Raw genomic sequence first — 21,986 nt, 5'->3', positions numbered from 1 at the left:
TTTCCCTGCGTTTCCCTCCGGTCTGGAGCCCCTGGATGATGCTGCGTGTTCCCCCGAGGTGCAGTGGCGGTGGGAACCGAAGCGCCTGCAGCTGCGAGGACGTGACTCTCAAAAAAAAAAAAAAAAAAAAATTAAAACAAATAAATCACACAAACCCACGGAGAAGACACGGGATCCTCCACGCGGGAAGCGCCCTGGACTCCTTATATCATGCTGGGTTGTTTTTTTCTTCCCTTTTTTTTTTTTTTTTTGTTGTTGCATAGGTTAATCCCGCTCATAAGGAAGTAGTAGCTGTTTGCATGGTTGTGTTTTTTTTCCTCCTCCCTCCGTCTTTCCCTGCGAGGAGGAGGAGGAAGAGGCTTTTCCCCCGCCGCCTCAGCAACACCTTTTTCCTCGGGAAATGCTCTCAAGTTGATGCAACCACCGCTGGAAGCTGATTTTTTAGGGGGGAAGAAGGAATTAAGGAGCCCTGCTCAGCTCATGGCTCCTCCAGACGTTGGTTTAATCCCACCACCGCCAGGAAAAAAAAAATGGATTTTGAAGCTTCTTTAATCTTCGTGCGCTGGAAAAATGACGGAGCGTCCTTAATAATGAGTCACCATGGGAAAAATAGATGCGGTGACACCGAGTGGGGGGAAAGGAAGGTCCCAGCGCCTCTTCCCTGGCTCCCGATCGCCTATGCTGTGAAAGGACTGGGGGGTCTCACATCCCCCTCCGTCCTCCTGGCCTGAGCTGCTGCAGCAGCCAGACCTCATCTGCGCACCCTCATCGCTCCGAAATTGCCCTGTTTTAATCGAGCTTCACCTTTTTCCACCTTTATTACACCACCCCCCTCCCCCCCGAGCCCAGATTGGCCGCTCGATCCGTGCCGGATGGTGGATCTGTATCCAAGGTGGTTTGTCGTGTCCCTCAGTCCGGGTTTTGTGACCCAGTGCTTTACAAAGGCAGGGTTTTTTTTGGGGAAAAACCCCTGCTCCGGGGTTGTTTGGTTAATTCCAGCCATAACTAGCGGAGGGAACAGGCACTCCACAGTGGAAATTTGACATTCCTGGGTTTTATTTTGGCCAGTCCTCCTTTTGTAAGATGTATTAAGGCAGGAAAAAAGTTGCTATGGTACTGCTGGTTGGAGATGGATGGGAAAAATGGCAGGCGCTGAATTAATTACCTTTTTTTGGTTGTTTTTACCTCGGCGAGTTGCGCTCCCGGGTTTGGGAAGGAGATTCGCAGCCAGCCGTTTCTCCCTGGTTTTCCCCACTGATTTTTACCCGGGATTGGTGTGTTTGGGTGAGGGTGATCTCGGGCCAGTAAGCACAGTTAAAACACACTTCAGCCCTTTGGCTGCGGGTGCTAAAGGGGGGAGGGGGGTGACACGCTGCCTCCAGACCTTTTTGGGGTGTGAGCACGGGAATCTGTGCGGCTGCCGGAGGGATGGGGGGGTGAGGCTCTCGGTGCGGAGGTGCTGGAGGTGGACAATGGAGCGAGGCTTCCTTTGTATGCCCGTGCTCGCCTGGGGGAAGGGACACGCACTGCTCGGGGATCGCATCGCCACGGCTCGTGGGTTTATCACAGGGAGGGAGGGCCGTGGGGGTGGGGTGGGGAAGGCTTCCCTCTCCTTTAGTTTGGGGAGAAAGTCTTCTCGGATGGAGCGGGGCTTGGCAGAGCCCGGTTCCCACCCATCCCCCAGCCTGGGAATGGGGCGGAGAGGCTGAGCCATGGGAGCGGTGCGGGGAAGGTTTGGGGGAAATACCGCCTGAAATGTGCGCTGGGCCGGGCCCCGCGTTACCCCCGAGCCTCTGAGCAACCCCCCGGAGTGTCTGTTTTTCCACTGAGCTTGGGAAATACTGCCCTGCCCGGATGGGAGCCCTGGCTGTTGCTCAGTCCCTGCCAGGGGCAAGTTGGAGAAACAACCATCTTGTTTCTGAAGAAGGAAAAATTCAGGGAAAACTCCTAGAACTGCAAACCCAGCAGGAGTGTTCAGTGTATGAGGGGGGTTGCTGCTTCTCCTTCCCCCTTCACTCTGCCACTGGCTGTGGGAACCTTGCTTGGCTTTGCAGCCTCACAAGGAATTCTTTTAAAGGATGAATTGAGATGAAAGAAGCATTTTGAAGAAATTAGATGTTGTTTGTTTGTTTGTTTTTTCCAAATGCTCCTGATTGGTTTAGTGCAAATAGAAATAACACTGTGCTTATGAATCCTTTTCTCAAATTAGAAAATATTGAAGCTGGTCTCAAGAAGCTCTGGCTTATGTGAGCAGTGTTATTTTTTTACCTTAATCACCCTTTCTAAAACCTATTCCCTTGATACTAAAGGAGATTGCAAAGGAGAGATTTTGTCTGCATTTTAATGGGTTGAAATTGTTTTGGCCTTTCAGTTTCTTACCTAAATACTCCCTTTTTAAAAACTAATGCTCTGTATTTTCTTTCAACGGAGCTATTAAGGCAGCCTGAAATAGAAAAGCAGCCAGTGCCAGGATTGGAGATCCACTGTTAAGGTGGAACAAGCAGTGAATCCGAGCTGGGATCTGGGAGATGTGAGCTCAGGGGAGTGGTGGGAGCCATGCTTTGGGTTCTCCTAATTAATGCTGGAAAAATCCCCTCGTTCACCATCACTGAAACAGATGCTCGGCAGCTTGGAGAACAAGGCACCTAAATATAGTAACAGTTGTCCCCAGCACAAGTGCTGCCCTTCCATATTTTTTTTTCCTTTCTCCCTGTGTTTTCTTCCAGTTATCCAAAAGAATGTGACTTTGTCCCTTTATCGGTGTTTTAGAGGGCAAAGAGGAGCAAAAGCCTCTTAATTATGGACCATGTGACTGTGCTGGGCCATCTCCTGTTCTGGGGGAAGAACTGGGACATTCACAGTGGTAACCAAGCCCAGGAGAAACCTTGGATTTCAGGAAACAAGTTTCTCCTTCAAAATTGGCAGAAATAAATTGTGGATTGGAGGAATCTTGGAGAAGACTTGTAAGGGTTTTTCCTGTGGGGGGGGAAATGGGCTTTGTCTGGTTTTGCCGGTGTCTGTTTCTGAGGAGGTGCTTTGGATGCCTCCTGGAGAAGTGGTTGGGATATGAAACTTGACTGCAACAAACCTGCCCTGACAGCGAGTGCCCGTTTGATTTTGGTGATTTCTGGAGAGCGTTTGGTCAGTTTGGGAGAACATGTTCTGTCTCGATGGCTGGGGGTGTAAATGCAGCGGGCTGAGGAGGTGCAAGGGGATTTTGGTAGCTCTGATATGGGCTGTGGGAGGGGAGAGCATTGGTCACTGCTGGTGGGGAGCACTCAGGAAAATCCCGGTTCCCACATCTGACACCGGCAGGTCTGGCAGTGCCTTTCCATGGGAACAGGGTGGAGGCAGAAGGAACAGCGCTCCTGGTTTCCCAGTAAAACTCTTAAATTGCTTCCCAGGTTTTATTGTTGATCCCTGATTAATAATGATGCTGGGATGCAAACACAGGGATGGTTAACCCAGCTCAGCTCTGCCTGTAGAGATCCCTGCCCAGGTGTGTTTTTATTGTGGGAAAATAGAGAAGTAAGGCTGCAGAAGGAACTATTCCTGTTTTCTCTCTCAATTTGTGTCACTTAAGGTGACAGTATTTTCACAGATGAGGTAGTGCCCTTTCCAGCTCAGAGCTTTGGAGGAGGGAGAGGGTACAGTGTGCTTTGCTGGAATATTGGGCAGCATCAGGACTTGTCTGTTTTACAGACACCTCCCGTAAGGTAATTGTAGTTTTGTGGAATACAGAGACCATGGGGGATGTTTGGTTGGGAGACTGGGGCAGGGGGATTAAATTGATTGCCCAGAATGAGAAGGGGAGGGAAGGTGTGGAAGGCACAAGGTGGGTTTTGGCTCCAGGAGTCTGGTTTGGCTCCTCTCAGAAGGCAGCCTTGCTCTGGGTGTAGGTTCATCCATGGGGTGCTTGATTGGGGTGATGGTGCTGCTGGTTCCAGTGGTGGTTTTCCATTAGAGCTTTAGTTATTCTATTCCTAATATCAATCCACAAACGCCCCAGAGCAGCCCAGGCATCACCTCCTGGTGTACCCGGGGTGTCTCCCAGCACTGTTTGTCTGCAGCCGCCTCCTCCTTCCCCCGAGGCCGAACCACACCAGGGGTGGCTCCTCAACAGCAGGAGATTCAGGAATCCTCTGGCTGCTCTGGATGCTGCTCTTTGCCTGTACTTGAGGTGCAGGTTGATGCCACACTGGCCGAGGAAATGCCTGGGTAATTATTTCAAAGAAACTTAATGAAAAGCTGCCAAGAGCGTAGATTTGGACTAAGCTTCTATTAAGTGGTTTTACACGCTGAGCTGTGGTAGAAAGATAAGTTGGTGTCACTTGGTCACAAAATTCTGTCACTGCTTAGCCTGGCTGGCATTGTTTCTCCTCTGAAGTTTCTTCAAAGGTCTGGGCTGTGTTTAGTTGTGATTATTTATGATTTGATGTAACAGCCTCTGTTGTCACTGAGCCGCTCCGGAGCGATGTTGGCTTTTGGTATTTCTTGCCCTTACTGTAAATTCCTTTGGTACAGGGATAAAATAATCCATGCAGAGCACAACAAAACAGATTCCTATCTTGAGAACTTCCCAGTGCTTGCGAGGTGTGCGGAGGTCCGGAATCCATGCAGGAAGTCAGAACAGGGGATGAGAAAAGCCTTGTTGACTGCTTTTTTATCCCTCCTTGCTTCTCACAGGCCAGAAAGTCATGCCAAGTTCTTTGAGCAAGTGACCTTGTTGCCATCTTAATGTGTGTCCAAAATGAGGTCCTTGTCTTTGCTGAGGGCAAAGAGGCGCTCGCTGGCTTTCCATAAAAAGGAAGTAAATATCCAAATGAGCAGAGGGCAGGTTGCAGATCCTGGATGGGGAGGCGAGTCACGATGGATCTGGGGCTCCTCGGGAGTTTTGTTTTCGTGAGCTGCCGTGTCACAGCTGCACCCTTGGTCTTGTTGGTGTCGTGGTGGTTTCACGCCGTTGTTGGCTTGTGAGGAAGAGGAGGAGAAATAAACCTCAAAAGAGCCTGCTGAGCGTGTTTGGGAAGGGGTGGAACTGAGGGTCTCTGCTCCTGGCTGCTTTTAGGATGCCAGAGGTTTTGGGAGAGTTGCTGGGCGTGAGTCGTGGAGATGCCAGTGGGGTGGATCTGTTCTGGGTTTGGTAGATACCAAAAATAAGCACCAGTGAGATATTTCACTTGTGTTTTTCATTAAGTTCAGTGAACTTGCTGAGGTCTGAGAACGCCCTGAAACTGAAGACTGCAAGGACAAACATTGCTAAACAATGAACTGAGGAATAAACTAGAAAAATGATTACTCTCCATAATAAGATCCTGAGTTGCTGCATCTTCGGCATTCCAACTGAGGAATCTCGTGGGAGGAGTAGGACCCTGCAGATGGAATTTCACAGTGTACAACCAGCCTCGCTGCTTACCTTTGCTGGAGTCTTTGTGGTGTTCTGCAGACTGCTCAGGCAGTTAATGAAGATCAGACAAAAGCTGTTTTTGTCGTTGCCCAGGATACAAGTCAGTGTTTCCCACCTGGTGATTCTACACAAGCTCGTTTGGAGGTTTCACCTTTCTGCCTGGGGAGTGCTGATGGCAGCTCAGATCCCCTGAAACCCATCCCCACGCCTGCTCTGCAGCAGTGCATTCCAACCTGATGAAGGCTCCCGGACGAGGAATAAAACCCCAACAACTCCTTTGGTTTTGTGCATTTCCATAGTTATTGTTTAACCTGCTGATGCTCTGTAATCGTCCCCTGCAATCTGTGAAATCCTGCAGTGTGAAGATAACATCCTTCAGTAAAAGAATAAACGTGGTTCCAGGCTTTTCAGAAAGACACCAGGCCGTGTTGCAGGGCCTGCTGCAGTCTGGTGTGGCAGCAGGGTGGACTGAACTGAATTTTGTCAAAGCAACGCCCTTCATGGGATGGATTTTTCAGAAGTGTGTCCTGTTGCGTGTGTTTGGCTCTGGATTAGAGTTTGGATGTCCGTGCCTTGTCCAAGGTCCAGACATTCGTGGTGACTTGGGTGAGAAGGCGACAGAATTTGGATGGGAAAGGAACATCAGATTTCCGCTCAGACAGACTGATTGTGGGAGGAGAACGGGGACTGTCACAACGACCACCTTGTGCTGAAAGGCTTGGGTATTTTTAAGAACAAAAGGAAGCTTTTTTTGCTTTCTTTTTCTTCCCCTTTTTAATTAGGCTCAGCAGTGTAAAACTGAAAGTGACTTTTTGGTTTAAGCACACTTGGATGTGAAGTGTGAGCTTCTGCATCCGACCAGAGCGCCCTGAACGTGCTCCCACCTCTCCACTGAAAAGCCAGGGAAGTCCAGCATCTCCAGGAATGTGAATGGATGTTCTGCAGGGCTGTCTGTTGGATACCACCCACTCTGCAGATGGAGACAGTGCTGACCTGTGTGGGAGTTCCTCTTGGATGTCCCTCTATCCCAACAGAAGAGCTTCTGTGTCTTTTGTTATCCCCAGGTGCAGTAGGAAACGAGAGCTGGGTTCAAACCAAGTTCCTGTCACAAAGGTGGTCAGGTACCCACTCAGAGCTGGGTTTGAAATGATGTTTTAGCTCAGTAAAAACTGCCAGATTATAAATGACTTTATTTTAGCAAGTGGTGAATCACTTGCAGTTTTCCTCCAGGTACAAAGCCGAGCTGGTTGTTTGTTGTTGTGGGGTTCACTGAGTGTCACAGCTGGGTGAATACCTCCTGTCCTCACTGACAGTGATGGCTGCCAAAGGGACACAGAGGCTTGTTTCAAAGTTCCCTCTTTAGGCTCTTTGTGGCAGCTGTGGGGCACCTGTAATAGTTAATAGGGCAAAATAAGGAAAATAAATTGCCAAGTTGTACGTTTAAAGAAGTTGTCCTTGGAGGGAAAAAAAGTCTTCCGGCCTCATTAGCATCCTAAGTGTGAGGGGAATAAAAGCTCAGGGTGGATGAGTATCTCCCTTGTATACATAATCACCATCTGATTTAATTTCAGGGGGTCTGTGAGATGCTGCTCTTGGGAAGGCAGCTGGATACGCACCCAGCCAGCCAACGAGCTGCACAGTCACCGCCTTGTAAGAGTCTCAATAAACCTTCGGTGTTTTTCTTAACTCTGAAACAACTCATTGGGAAAATGAGTTGCAGAGAAGCTTTGCCACGTTTAAAAAATAAAAGTAGCTTCAGTGCCGATGTTGTAGATGATAATCTGGTTGTGGGCACAGTGAGATTCACCGTGTTTTGGCAGCAGTTGAGCTCAGGAAGCGTCTCTTCCTCTGCATCCTTTCCGAGGTTACAGCCCCCGGCTTGTGCTGCAGTTCACGCTCTTGCCTAGCTCGTGTCAGGCTGATCTTTCACAACGAGCACTCGCAGGTGAAGCTGATCCCTGAACTGGGAGCAGCTTTCCCGGTGTACCCGGTTGTGTGGCAGGTGGTTCTGTGTACCTGGACGTATCCCTGAACCACAGGAAGAGCCCTCTCGGCCTGGTAGTCCCTGCACACCTCCAGACCCGGCTCTGCTCAGGGCTTTGGTGTGGTGAGGCCTCCTTTAGGCAGGCTCATAAAGCCGAGGTGTGAAACCTCGCCCGTCGTTGCAACGAAACTCAAATTTCCAGCTCGGCTTTTGCAAAACCTCGACTCTGAGTTGCAGCAAACGAAAAGCCATTAAAGTCTGGCTGGTTCAGGAGCTCAGCTGTGGAAAGTCCCAAGCTCTTGCCTGTGGAGAAAGCGCCTGGAGCGCAGGTAGTCACTGCAGACAAAACACACCCGAGCTGTGCCGGGCTCTGACCATCAGAGGGGAATATTACCTTCCACGGGCTGACACCGGGCTCCTGCTGAGGACTGTGGGAGCTGGTTTAGTCACAGGGACCAGCACTTTCTCCAGGGCGATGGTGATGGTGAGTCACAGAGCAACGAAATAACATTTACCCGTCTGTGTTTGGTGACTGGCTGGTGCAGCAGAGCGGGAGCAGCTGGGAACTGGCTGTTCGTCCTCCCTGCTTTCACCTCTTAGCAGCAGGTGAATGGGGGGTTTGGGGCTGTGATTCCTTGGAGCAATGGTTGATTTGTGTCAGAGGTTAATTTCAAACTGTCAAACTTGCAACCAGCTTCAGTTCAGCCCATTTGTTCAGACCAAGTTGAGGTTCAAGGGGAAGAGTAATTCTATCACTTGGGGTGGTCTCAGAGACTGCAAACAAGAAAAATTTTATTTTCTTCTGAAATACCATTTTCTGTAAAATGCACAAAACCTTGAGGAAGAGATCGTAATGTTTGTCCTTTCCTGGAGGAGTCTGAACCAGTAAGCACCAAGACTTTAAGCTTTAAGATGATCCACGTTCCAAGTGCTCTGCAGCATGGCAGGGACACCATAATGTTGTGACTCTGCATTTTCCTCCATCTGCTGCCGAATACACGCAGAGCAGAGCTTGGAGAAGCAAAACCGAGATGGGGAATTACCCTTTCATGTAAGAATGAAAAAAACTTGATTAATCAAGAGATTCCCCTCCACAGTTGCGATGCAGCGCGTTCTTAACATCAAATCCAACCAAATCCTGAAATCAGTCACGCAAAAGAACAGGCTTGAGCAATTCCCCTGCAGAAAGCGTTGAACGCAGCCTATCACCACCGGTGTTTCTGAAGCAAATCTGCAGATTATGCTTTAAGCTGGAAGGAAAAAAAAATGCCCTGGAGATGGAATTCGACGGCTCCGTGTCTGGCGTGTAGGAACGTGACAGCGCATCTGTGTGGGTTGGGGATAAAGAATCACAGCTCGTGCTTGATACAGCACAGCTGAACACGCAGAGTTCTTACATGTTTCTGTAACCTTTTCGTGCTTCTGCAAATAGCGATATTTGTTCTGATCTGCTTGGGAGAGCAAGATTGAGGTGTTTCTGCCTCATGGATACATCTCTTCCCTTATCAGTTTTGGACCCATTTACCAGTCCCAGCTAAACCTGAGGGCGAACGGGATCTTCAGTCTCAGAGACACGGCGTTCCTTTGAGTTTTGTGAAAACAAGCGGTTTTAATAGAGGAGAGAGACCTGATTAGTGGCCCCATGGAGAGAAAAGCTGCAGCGAGAGTGCAGCTCTTATTAGACATTAAAGAATCCACATGGGAGAGAGGTGTTCCTGACCGTGGGAAAAGCTGCAGTGGGAACTGGCAGTTATTGGACGCCGGAGAATTCGACCTCAAGACACGCATCCGTAAGAAATGAGTCTTCATTAGTTCTGCTCACAAAGCCACTTTGATTCTTTTTTTTTTTTTTTCTAAATAATATATATACCAATGAGCTGTGGATGCCTTTCCTTCATTATTCCAAAGAGACAAGCAGGAAAAGTTCCTTAGTAACAGAACTACCTCTTTCTGGGTGGCTGAGGTGGCCGTGCCTTGTGTGGTGACTCTGGCAGCTGTCAGTGGGGAATGCTGGGCTGAGCCCTTCGTTGCAGGCTGAGCTCTGGCTGTGGCTGGGCTGATGCAATGCCGGGTTCTCCTGACGCTGCCGGCAGCGGAACTGCTGACTTGGGTGAGGATGATATTAAATGTAGCCCAGCAAGATATTGCATGGAGTGCCAAGAGGGTTTCTTATTCATCCAGCTTCATGTAATCCCTGTGTCCAGAGTGTGGATTCAGCTCCCCCTCCCTCATCTTCACCCTGGTTTGAACTAGGACTCCTCCTGAGTACTGTTCTGTGTTTTTGGGGGGGTCCTAGTGGAACTGATACTTCAGGAACAGATACACCTACATTCACATATCACCTGTGTGTGTGTGCTGGAACAGCTGATCTGTGGCAGAACTGGTTGTCCTGGGGGTTACAGAAAAATTTCCCAGTGTGTTGACTGTTGGATGAAATTGTTGCCACCAACAGTGGGAACTACGAGTAAACAGTTCTAAATACTCTGTTTCTTCCCTCTGTGGTGGCACATAGTAATTCCATTTGTATATTAATACCTCAGCAGCATCCAAAAGGTCACTTTGCAATAGAGACATAAACAACATGTCTTAATTAGGAATCAGTCTTACTTGGGGTCTTAAAATGGAGCTGAGCTGTAAAGCAGGAGGCGAGCGCTCGTTCCACAGGGAGTTATCTCCGGACTATCTGCTCCTGAATATCAGAGGGATCAGGAGTATTGCTGAATGTGCCTCTGCTCGCTTTTTAATTTCCTACTTTGTCATCTTTCGGGGAGGGATTACGAGTGCAGACAAAGCCCTGGCTGTTTTCCGTGCGTGGCAGGAACACGTGCTGCATCTCATTAACAAAACCCCCGCTTGTAGTCGGGAGTTGGGAGATTTCCCGTTCAGTGGTGCTGGGGGGTAAAGGGAGCTGCAAGGTCCAGAGGGATCCGGGCTTGAGTGGTTTGGGTGCTGGGGCAGGAGGGTAGAAGTATGAGCATCGTGCTCAGGATTCACCCCAGGACTGTCTGGCTGAGCTCTGTAACCTATGTGGTTGTTTCTGCTCCTGAATTTTGATGTTTCCCTGAAGATCTTTATTACTTGGAGAAGAGCTGCGGAGAATGCCCTGAAGAACATTGTTTTTCTCCCCCCAAAGGTCTCAGAGCCAATAAAGATCACTCTAAACAGGTTTTAAAGCATCTCAGATTGCAATCTAGAAAATGATGGGAGCTTGGTAATTAGGGCATGTTTCTGAATCACTGCTGTCACAAGGTCTGTTCTCGGTGCGGCAGCTGGAAAACCAGCGCTCCTTGTGATGCGAGGAGCTTTTATTTTGCCTGGCTGGGGAAGGTAAAGGATTTCAAAGCTGCACATCATGTGGATTTATTGCTTGCTGGTGAGCTTTCCTACTTGTGGTCATCCAGAGCTCTTTCCCAACTGCTCACCAGGGTTTACCTTTACAGACGCAGCAATTTATCTACACCAGTGCCCCCAGCACGGGTGACAGGCAGGAGGAGCTGGAAACCATTGCACAGCAGGAGATGATGATAGAGTTGCCATCATGGAAAAGTGGTGGGATGGCTGGCACAACTGGAGTGCTGTAACCTCTTGACAAGGAATTGGCAAAGTGGTGGGATTATGGAGTCCTTGGATTTCTAGAGCTTCCTGGTGGTTGTGACAGGCTTCATTGTTCATGGGGAAGAATGGTGGGAAGGCCAGCAAGGCAGGTATCCTGGTGGGTGTCTCTCCTAGACCACCCAACCAGGATGTCCCAACCAGGAGATCCAGTTTGTCCTGAAGAGGCAGATGAAATATTCTCTAAGCAGGCGGGAGAAGTCTTAATGATTGCTGGCCCTTGTTCTCAGGGGGGACTTCAACCCACCCCACCCATCTGCTGGAAACACCAACCCAGGGAGAGGAGGCATCTTTGAGACTTGTGGAGGGTGTGGAAGACACAGTGGTGAGGGAGCCAAGCAGGGAAGGTGCCCTGGTGGACTCTGCCCAGCTGTCAGTAGTAAACACTGCTCCTGCTGTGCCCTGGGCGCAGCTGCTGCCGGGGCCGCGGGGACGGGGCCCTGTTTGTCTGGAAGCATTTGAGATATCGTGTGACAGATTCCCCAGGGCTCAGCGACAGCCCCACAGGGGGAAGCGGTTGCGGCTCGACAGGTGACAGTTCCCCACATTTATTTAATTTTAAGTGTAGTTTTCCAGGCCTGTGGAAATCTGTTTCTATTGAGATCCATCTCGATGAATTGGAATGATTTTCATCCCAACCCTGTACACTCTTCTTGGTAGTCTGGTTTTACTGGTACCTGGTTTTACTCTCTTACTACAGGTCAGCTACTGTATTTATAAAATAGCACATTTTTTAGTACTTTTTGCTTAGATTCCTTTATTCTTCTGTGTCTGCCAGCCCTCAAGTCTCCTTCCATGCCAAGCACATGATGATACTGTCAGATTTGAGTGGATTTTGAGTAATGCTCTGTGTTACTTGAGGCAGAGTTTAGTTCCAAAGACTTGTGCTACTCACGTTTGAGGGTGGTGAAATACCAGCTCATATCGCTCTTGATATAAAATTCCCTTTATTAAAAAAAATTTTAAGTTTGTAAATATATTTCATGGCAAGTAAAGCATGTGGCCCAAATGAGTACAAAGCTTGGAAACATGGTGGGGTGTCATTTTCTTGGGATAAGCGTGTTTTACCTGCTCCATATTTCATTTGTTATATCCCTATGGGTCTGGTGGTGGCATCCTGCTTTATGGAGCTGTAGCATCTCCACATCTTGGATTTCCCTGTACGTGGAGCCAGACCTGCTTTGTGCAGGGGGAATGCAGGGCTGGAGTACCTCGGGTACTTGGACTGATCCAGAGTTGGGAATAAGGAGAAGAGGCACAGACATCTGGCGAAGTACTATTTCAGGTCACATTATTTTGTTATGAAATAACAACAAAGCCAGAGGAACGTGATTGGCCAAGGAAAGCTTCAAGCTGTGCGAGCGTTCTACTGAATAATGCAGGCTGGGGCTTGCCGGGGTTATATAATCACGGAGGAGGAAGGAGCTTGAGCGTGGCACGGAAAAATCAGCCGAGCTTTTCAGATGGCTAAAGATATCTGGATGTAGCCAAAGGGAACCCAAGTGAATGCAAAATACTCGAATGTCCTCCTGTATCGGGGCATCTTGTCAAATCATGCTCGTAATGAGCGGCGCAGCAACGCGCACAAAGAGCTGCTGGCTTGCTTTGGGTCTTGCAGGGTGTCTTACAGTTAGGAGTATCTGGAGTGTAGCACTGTGTTGGCTTAGAAATTAAAATGCAGGGTAGGTTTCTAGGCTGGGATGGAGCTGACCTGCAGAACTCTGCAGTGCTGGAGATGGATATAAAAGGTGTTCACAAGCTTGGGGGGGGGAGCTCAGCGTGAGAAATCAGGAGGTTCTGTGATTTAAAGTGGGATTTGGTTTATATTAAAAAATGAATTCTCCCTGATTCCAACCCACCTTTTCTTGTCATGTGTAGATCATCCTGTAAAGATCCTAATGAGTTTATGGAATTGTTGCAGCAAAGCTGAAATGGAAAGCCGAGGGTGCTGATACCCCGGTGTGAGGCAGGTCGTGGGGTGGCTTTGGCTGTGTCTGGGTGACACGTCGCCCCTGGGGAGGAGGAACCAGCCCAGCCTTGAGCTGGCCGAGGCTGCGTTTCCCAACCCGGCCGCGCTGTCTGCCGGTACGGGAGGAAGGGCTGGAGAGCGAGGGAAATACGCCGAGCAGCCGTGCCAAGAGCCCAGGGACATTGCAGCTGCTTGAATATAGAGGTGCTTTGATCTACAGTGAATAAACCGATAATGCTTAAATTATGAATTCTTTCTCTTTGTCTGAAAAGCTGGATTAGCGAGGCTTTGTTCGGGCCGTGATTATTGAGCAACTTTTTCCTGCCGGTGCCGCTCGATGTGTGTTTACAGCCGGGGGCTGCGGTCGCGCTGCCGGCGGAGGGGCTCGGTGACATAACAGCTCTCGCACGTCCTCGTCCCCTCTGCTTCAGCCTACTGAAAACACGGCCCTCGCCGTGACCCGGAGCTGATGATTAACCGGCCGGAGCCGCGGACGGGAAAGGGCACCGAAACGCCTCGTTTTCCGTAGTCTGCGGAGCCGGAGCCGAGCGAAGGCGCCTCTTTGTTTCTGTTGGTCTGGCAGCGATTGCAAAACGCAGCCTTGGGAAGGGCTGACGCGCAGGTGGAGCGAAGGTTGAGAGGAGCCGCTCTGCCAGCGCTGCCGAAGGTTGCGGCCGTGCCTCCCCTGGGCTTTTGTCCCCTCTTCCCAGCCCTCTGGCCGGACAAAGGTCTCGCTCGGAGCGCCTTCGCCTCCATCTTGCCTTCGCTTCAGCGTTGGGAAGCGCTGCCGCCGCCTCTCCTCCCCCGGCCCTCCCGAAAGGAGCATGGTTTTTTTCCCTGTAACGTGTTCCTGTGCTGCAGTGAAGCCTTGTGGTGATGCAGCACTGCAGATCTCCCTCCTCTCCCCCCCCCCGGTCTCCTCCCGGCAGCATCTGCCAAGACGGGAGCAGCTCGGAGAGACGCCAATGGGTGCGGCCGGGCCGGATCCCTCGGCACATGGATCCTCCGGTGGGGACCCCAGGGTGTCTGGAATCGCACGGAAAATGCAACCTTCCTCTTCCAGCAGCTGTCCTGGAATACTCAGGGCCGGTTTTCTTTCATTCCCCCCCCCCCCTCCTTTCTGGTCCCTTTCTCCTCCCCCGCCTGCCTCCCTTGCTTTCAGCAAAGACGATTGTCACAGATTATCCCGAGGGCTCGCCAAGGGTACGGGGCAGGACACCAAAGCACAGCGTATATTTGTGTGTCTGGATAACAACAGGGGGATTAAAAGGCGCCATCTCCGAGGGGAGTGATGTAGTACCATGGCTGCAGTGGAGTACAGGAGTAGCCTCCCCCATGCATTTCTTAGTTTGAAAAAAAAACACCTGATTTTTTAATTACCAAAATACACTTCTCCCAGTATAAACATTAACACTGGGGGGGAGTTGTGCGTTTGCTGGGTGACTTTTATGGTACAGGGGAACCTTATTAGATGGATGTTTTCTATCTTCTCTCTCTCTGGGCAGCATCACCTTGAATATTTGAACATTTGAACACATTCTGGATCTTCTGCAGCAAAAGAAAACTGATTGAGGTCTGACTGCGTGCACGTATAACACACAGGGGTTAGGATTTCAGAATGGGGCAGTAATTGTCGAGGTGGTCAGAGCCCAGTTCTTGTGTCACCACAGGCAGCACTTCATGTGAGGTGGGCTGTGGTGACTGCAGTAAAAGGGCAGTTAGGATTTTAGGGATTTTGATACCATTTAAGATACTGTTCCCCTCCCCCCAGAAGACTGTAGGTAAATATGGACTCGTGTTGCCAGGAACTGAACGTGTTCCAGCAACAGGAGAGTCCATGATCTACTCCGTCCCACTGGGAACTACATGGCTGAGAAGAACTCACTGCATGGGAGGGTTGGAGCCCTCTGGCCTGTTACATCTTTATTGGTAGAGAACTGGTGCTGAAACACGTGTCCAAGGGTGGTCCTAACTAGGATTCTGAATGATTTTCCTATTTTTTGTCACGTTCATTCATGGCATGAACATTTGCTCAAATAGGCTCTTTCCTGTTTTCTTTCCCCCTCCTTCCTTTCCTGTTCCTTCTCTCTCTACATCTGGCACGTCCAATTAGGCCATTTTTTTTCCCCTCACACAGATTTTATTAACCATCTCCTCCTCTGGGCTTTCTAAATCTTGCCTTCAAGGCCAGATAGCTATATCCAGCTTCCAAAGGGTGCAAACTTTGAGGAGCAGTTCTGTTTGCCAGTGTTTGAAACTTTTAATTAAATAAAATAGAAATAAATAAATAAAAATAACCAAGGTATCAGTTTGGTATCACAGGTTGAGAAGCTCCCAAGAATTAATGTCACCCTCTGTACCCAGGAGTACAAAGGTGACAAGCTCTGTTCTGGAGAGCTGAGAGGCAAGAACATGCCCCATATGGAACCGTGTCTTTTTATGCCCAAAAAGGCACTTTTTGCCTCAAAAGGTGCTCTTGTTTGCACACATCCGTGTTCAGTGGAGTGTAAACCAGGGAAAAAAGGGCTCTCAATCCAGAGCAGGTTCTGTGTAAGTGTAGTAGGTCAGGCTGGAATGACAAGGCAGCAGCGAGCGAGGCAGGCTTTCAGATCGTATTTAAGGATTAGTCATCCCACAACAATGATGAACTTGTGAGGTGCAGGGAAAGCCAGGCATGAAACCGAGGCAGCTGCGGGATCTGACGGCGGCTGCGCCCCAGCCCGGCCCTTGGATTCCCTTTTCCCTTGGTGTATGGCTGAAAACTCTGCCTGTGTAAGGTCTGTTTACATCTGTTCATCCTTGTGCTGCCTCTGTGAAGAGGAAATTCTTGCAGTAATTCTTCATGGAGTTTACAAATACTTCCTGACTGGGATTTTTATTTGTGTGTCCCTTTCCTCTGTGTCAGCACATTCAAAAATGCAGGGGTTTTGCCTCTTTCTGTCCTGGATTACCCACTGCAGTTCAAAGCCTTTCCCTGGTTTGCTCTGAATCTCTTGGCTGAGAGAACTAAGCAACCAAAACATGACATCACTGCACTCATCCCTCCCATTTTGTCCTTTCTGCTGTGAGTTGATGCAAGTTATTCCAATGTGTTTGTTCCATCTTTCTTCCCTTGTGTACACAAACATGTTTGGGTTTATTTTACACAGACACTTACTCATCCCTCGGTGCCGGTGTTGCAGTTACTGAACACACGTTACGTGGGGTGGTGTCACATTCCCGCTGGCGTTCCTCGTGTGGCCTGGTCCGTGCTGGGGGTGGGGAGTGGAACCCCGTGAATCACAGCCCGCTCTGGGGGTGCTGTGTGGGCCGTGTGTCCCGCGAGGTGTTGGAAGCAGAGATCAGGAATGAGGATCACAGTGAAGACTGGATTAAATACAGCTGGGAGCAGTGGAATGGCTGTGTCAAGGTCACTTGTTCCCTAAGAAGATGGCTGGGCTGGCTGTATTTTTCGTCGTGACACGGTTTTGTTTTAATTGTGCCTCTCCTGGCAGACTGATGGCACACAGGGTGCTCTGGTTTGAACGCCTCTCTGTTCCTTCTGTTGTTGTTGCTCTGTTGCTATAAAAGGGTGATCCCGTGCTCGGCTCCCCACACCAGGAGAGGAGTTCAGATGTAATCATGGGAAGTTCAGATGGTCCTTTCCCCTCTCCAAATGGCTTTTGCTCTTTTGCAAAATCTTCTCCCAGCGATTGATTTTGCTGCTGCATGGGAAGGGCAGAGGGTTGGGTGTTGCTGTGCATGAGGCAATGCTATTGAACACCAGCACTAACCTGTGTGCTCTGCTTTGCTTCTCTTCCAGATATGGACGTGTCGAAAGCGTCAAAATCCTCCCTAAGAGGGGGTCGGAAGGCGGAGTGGCAGCGTTTGTGGATTTTGTGGACATCAAAAGTGCACAGAAGGCACACAACTCTGTCAACAAAATGGGAGATAGAGACCTACGGACGGATTATAATGAGCCAGGAACCATTCCCAGTGCTGCGCGGGGATTGGATGATACAGTTTCCATAGCATCTCGTAGTAGAGAGGTTTCTGGGTTCAGAGGAGGTGGTGGGGGGCCCACTTACGGCCCCCCACCATCACTTCATGCACGGGAAGGACGTTATGAGCGGAGACTTGATGGGTAAGTTCCAAGGTTTCTCTAGGCAGGTATTTTGTATTTGATATGGTGAGAAACACAAACTCGTATCTAGGGCCCCCAGATGGATTTAAAATTTTGGGAATTATCTATGTTTCCTATTTTGGGTTGGAAACGGAAGTGATTTCTATCCCAGTGGCTGGTACCTTGTGGATCCATAGAGGATGTGTCCTGCAGCTGGTTGGATATTTACCTACACTTGAAATAAGGTGGTTTTAAGATGGAAGATTTCCTTTGGCCAGCATCGATATTGGAGTTACTCTTTTCTAGAAGTAACGATCCCATTTCTTGGATAATATTAAGGCCTTGCTGGATGTATCCCTGCTGCCAGATGGAGCTATCTTACTCTACAACATGTGGCGAAGTTCTCTGTGGAGTATCTTCGGAATACTAGAACCTAAAATTCGGTGAAAGCTTGATGCCTAGTCCTCAGTTCTCACTATACGCAGTGGGTATGTTAATTGGATTGTCACCACAAAATTTCTAGTAAGACTTTAATGATACAGCCCCTTGGATTCTACCGACAACTCTTAGCCATGGAAATAACGCTTGGATGGAGAAGACCGAAGGCAGCTTGTGATGGTTCCATTTTGGATCTACATCATTTCCAAGTTATTGGGATTATTCTTTTCTGATGGTATTGGCAAAAAGAGATGACGGACATTACTAAATTTTGGAAATTATAGTGTTTTTATTTTCTTTTTTAATGCTGGGATAAGAACTACTGCCTTGAATTTATTGGATGCTATACAGTCAAGACGCCAGTAGCCATGGGGAGTGGATTACTATCTAGTCTCTTAAAGAGCTCTCTGCTGCTCCACATTAAACATACTTTAGCTTTAAGGACGTGGTGCTAATGCCATTTGTGGATACACCAGTGAGGAGTGACTGGGCTGGATGGTTACCAAGGCGGCCAGAGGATGCCCGTGGGCAGCAGCGTGAGGGCCCTCGGGCCTCGGGGAATCTTCTACCAGCTGCTTGATTCAGACTTAGGGCTGGAAGTTAAAATAATGGATCTATTTAAGTGCCTTCTGTCTCAAGAAAGAAGTCTGGGGGTTTCAGAGTTACGGTTTCAGTCTGGGACTACTTCCGTCCAGTGGAATTTTTTTTTTTGTGTCTTGTCACTAAGATTTTTTTTTTTTCTTGTTGGTTCATCTAAAATATCATTTGACACCCTTGCCCATTAAGAAGGTGGATTACCCCTGTAAGAGGGGCCAAAATTGGGGAAGTTATGTTCACAATTCTCTCCCTAGATTTAATTGGGAATATAGGTCGTGTTTCCACACTTGGAAAAGGTTGGTATGTCCTGCCCTGTGTATATTAGCCCCTCTCCTAACCCAAGTCAAACCCTCTCTTTCCACTAACTCCAGTAGCACTTAGTACTAATAGATAAATGAAGAAAGCACTGTAGCCAGTAGCTGTTCAGCTCTGCTTCCTCTGTCTGTCTTCTGTGTCCTTCTCACGGATAAGGATTTGTTCTTTCTGTCAGCTCGGTAGCAGTAACCCGCTAGAAAATACTGCTTTTTCTCTGACCTCATTAAATCAGCTCTCACTGATTAACACCTCCTAGGATGCTAAATGCAATTGTTTATAAAATTGTTGATCCTGGTCCTTCAAAAGGGGGGAAGAAAAAAAAAAACAGAGACATGTTTCTGTGCCAGATCCTGAAATATCTTTTCAAATTCCATTGTTGCGAGCAAGAGGTAATGGAAGTAGAAAGGCAACAATGAATTTGTAGCAGATGTAAAGTTAATGACATTCTGTTGCATGAGTAAAGTAGTTTCTTATATATAATTGGAGAGAAAAAATGCAGTAAAACGTGAGCAAGCTCCCTAGAAAGCTTGATACGACAACAGAGGGTGAATATATTGAGAGGATTAAGGATCTGGTGATTCACTGGAGAAGGAATGGAAGGAACTTCCCGAGATGCTAATCAAAAAAAGATTTAAATCCAATTTTCAGTTTATCAGAGATCCCTGAAATATTTCTGCCATTTGAACTAGAGCTGTGATGCAGGAGAGGAGGAGTAGGCACAAGGCAGAATTGGGTTATCAGGATTCAGGGGGATTGAAGTGACTCATAACTGATTCTGAAGGAAGAATCTAAGAGAGAAGGCTGGGAAAAAAAAAAAAAGGTCGAAATGTCCTTCATAAGATGGATAATTAATTTTTAAATTAACTTTGTCTACCCTGACATATTTAGAGTTTTACGAGCATTTTTTGAACGTTCAACGTAATCAATCTGGATTTCCATTTTGTGGATGTAACTGAGACGTACCGTCCTGGTACTTCTAAATTAGACCCCTCAACTATTTGTAATGTTCCTTTGTCTGTCAGTTTTACTATCTCTGTATTTGAGAGATGACTCTAACTCTGAACATCACCGAGCCTTTCTCAATTGACAACCAAAATGTTGGAAATACTGAAAGCCAGTGGACTGTAGCTGCTGGAAAGCAGCGTAGTCATGGAGATAGAAATTCTGTGATTGCAGCAACAGCAGCAATCGCAACAAAAACACCTCCTGAAAATTGGATTCCTGCTCCTTGTGCAGGGTCTTGGGGACCTGCATCCTTGCAGTTCTAGCGTTAGTAATGGAGATGTCCGTGAGTGTAGCAGTCTGGGGAGACCAAAATTCCTTCCAAGAGGGTGAAATATTTTAGAACAGCAACAAGAAGCCCCCTAATTTTCTGGGAGTTCTCTATGGGTTATGCCACCCCTTTTGAAAGCAGCTTCTTTACCTCTGGGTCATGCTTTGCACGGAGGCTTTCATGGCTACAGCCCGCTTTGCCACGCCATTTTTGCAGAAGGATAATTACGAGAGCTCCAGTAAATCTCAGAAAAAAATGTGGAAGCTCTTAAGCAAAAATGGAGGGGAGCGGGGAAAAGAAGTTATGGTGATGTCTGCAACGTGAAATTTTTCTTGTTTACTGAACTTAACCAAAACCAGACACAACTGAGATGAGGACTCTGCGCTGGAAAGCAGAACTTTTTTCCTGTGCAGGCGAGATGCTGGTCATGAAAGCCCCGTATCGTGATTAAACCAAAATGATTGCTCAGCTTGATCGTATACGAATATAACTCTGGAGTCAAGTAAAACGTTTTGAAGTTTGTCAGTGTTTGCTTGGTAGGTCATTGCTGGTTAGCAGAGAAGCAGTCGCACAATGAGCCGAGTGCTGCCGTGAATGTTTGCATGATTTGCTTTTAGCTGTGCCTGCCCCTTTCTGACGCGATATTTTTCCCCCTTCCCAAATGCAGGGCTTCAGATAACAGGGAGCGTGCTTATGAACATAGTGCCTATGGACACCATGAGCGGGGGACGGGAGGATTTGATCGGACGAGACATTACGATCAGGATTACTATAGAGACCCTCGGGAGCGGACCTTACAACACGGGCTCTATTACACTTCTCGGAGTCGAAGTCCGAACCGTTTTGACGCTCACGACCCCCGTTACGAACCTAGGGCCCGGGAGCAGTTTACATTGCCCAGTGTGGTACACAGGGATATCTACAGGGATGATATTACGCGGGAGGTACGAGGCCGAAGGCCGGAGCGGAATTACCAGCACAGCCGGAGCCGGTCGCCGCACTCGTCGCAGTCCCGGACGCAGTCCCCGCAGCGGCTGCCCAGCCAGGCCGCCCGGCCCGCCCGCTCCCCCAGCGGCAGCGGCTCCAGGAGCAGATCTTCCAGCAGCGACTCCCTCAGCAGCAGCAGCAGTACCAGCAGCGACAGGTAGGTCCCTGTGCCGGCGGCATGCGGGGCGTTTGCCGAGGCGGCGAGGAGGTGTGAGCTCGGGCTGTGCAACGGTGGGGTGTTCATGGCAAAGCGTCAGTCACTGCTGGAGAAGTGGAGATACATGGCAAAAGGCTCAGTTGGAATGAGATGGCTCTGAGGGGAATGCTGTTGGCATCGCTGGTTATTTTCCATGGTGGATCCGTGCGGTGTCCGTCAGGCACTGGCTGGGCAAAGCAGGGATGTACCGACACGCGGCCTCGCTGCCCCTGAGCTTGGGGGATGGCGGGACTTTGGTGTGCTTGGAGAACGGTGTCACTTGTGTGTGCTTGGAGAACAGGGTCACTGTTATGTGCTTCAGTGAGGGAATAAGCAAATTTTAAGGTCAGCTATTTCTACAGGCTGCAGTGTAAGGTACTTTGGGAAAAGGTGACTGGTGTTGTTCGGTCTCCTCTCATTCCCTGTCGCTGCTGACATTTAAAGGTTGATTTGTTGCCTTCCCATTTTTTCCCCTGTTGCCTCGCAGCAAAAATTGTAGATTTGGACGAATTAAAAGGAAATAATCCAATCTGGCTGTTGCTAGTGATGCACCCATGTCCTTGGTTCTGCCATAGTTCTGTATTTGTGGCTTTATAAAATGCCTACAGGGTGGAAAGAAGGTGCCAGAGGTAATCCCTGATTTCTTCTAATAATTTTTAAATTCGTGTTGAAGTGCCTCTCTGATTTTTAGCCTTCTAAGAGTAAATTTACCCTAAGATGGAAACCATGAAGCTACAATTGCCCCCATAAATGTTTCTGCTCTTTGGTGAAGAGCTCTGCTCCTCAGGAGGGTTTGCAGCGTTGGCAGCGTTCCCTTTGCATACCAGGTCTTTTCTAAAACTGAAAATATTCATTAAGTAAATAAGTGTATCAGTAGAATAAATACCTAGTGTTTGATTTCACAAGGGCTTGGAGTGACAGGACAAGGGAATGGCTTCCCACTGCCAAAGGGCAGGGTTAGATGGGATACTGGGAAGGAATTCCTGGCTGTGAGGGTGGGCAGGCCCTGGCACAGGGTGCCCAGAGAAGCTGTGGCTGCCCCATCCCTGGAAGTGTCCAAGGCCAGGTTGGACGGGCCTGGAGCAACCTGGGCTGGTGGAAGGTGT

At 48.7% G+C, this 21,986-nt stretch overlaps 1 protein-coding gene across 5 annotated transcripts in view; it reads left to right on the top strand.

Moving 5' to 3' along the window:
• The window catches only part of SPEN (spen family transcriptional repressor), a 65,624-nt gene that overhangs the window by 523 nt on the left and 43,115 nt on the right, over positions 1-21,986 (top strand). For all 5 annotated transcript variants that reach the window (XM_050322710.1, XM_050322712.1, XM_050322711.1 and 2 more), the window contains exons 2-3: positions 16,775-17,095; positions 20,365-20,841. In XM_050322710.1, coding sequence (XP_050178667.1) covers positions 16,775-17,095; positions 20,365-20,841 — 798 coding nt within the window. The remainder of the gene's footprint in view (positions 1-16,774; positions 17,096-20,364; positions 20,842-21,986) is intronic.

Source organism: Myiozetetes cayanensis, unplaced genomic scaffold, assembly GCF_022539395.1.
Source record: "Myiozetetes cayanensis isolate MyiCay16 unplaced genomic scaffold, myiCay2020 scf28, whole genome shotgun sequence".
NCBI classification, from domain to species: Eukaryota; Metazoa; Chordata; class Aves; order Passeriformes; family Tyrannidae; genus Myiozetetes; species Myiozetetes cayanensis.
The sequence above is the reverse complement of the archived record's forward strand: the minus strand, read 5'-3'. Positions and strand labels throughout refer to the sequence as shown.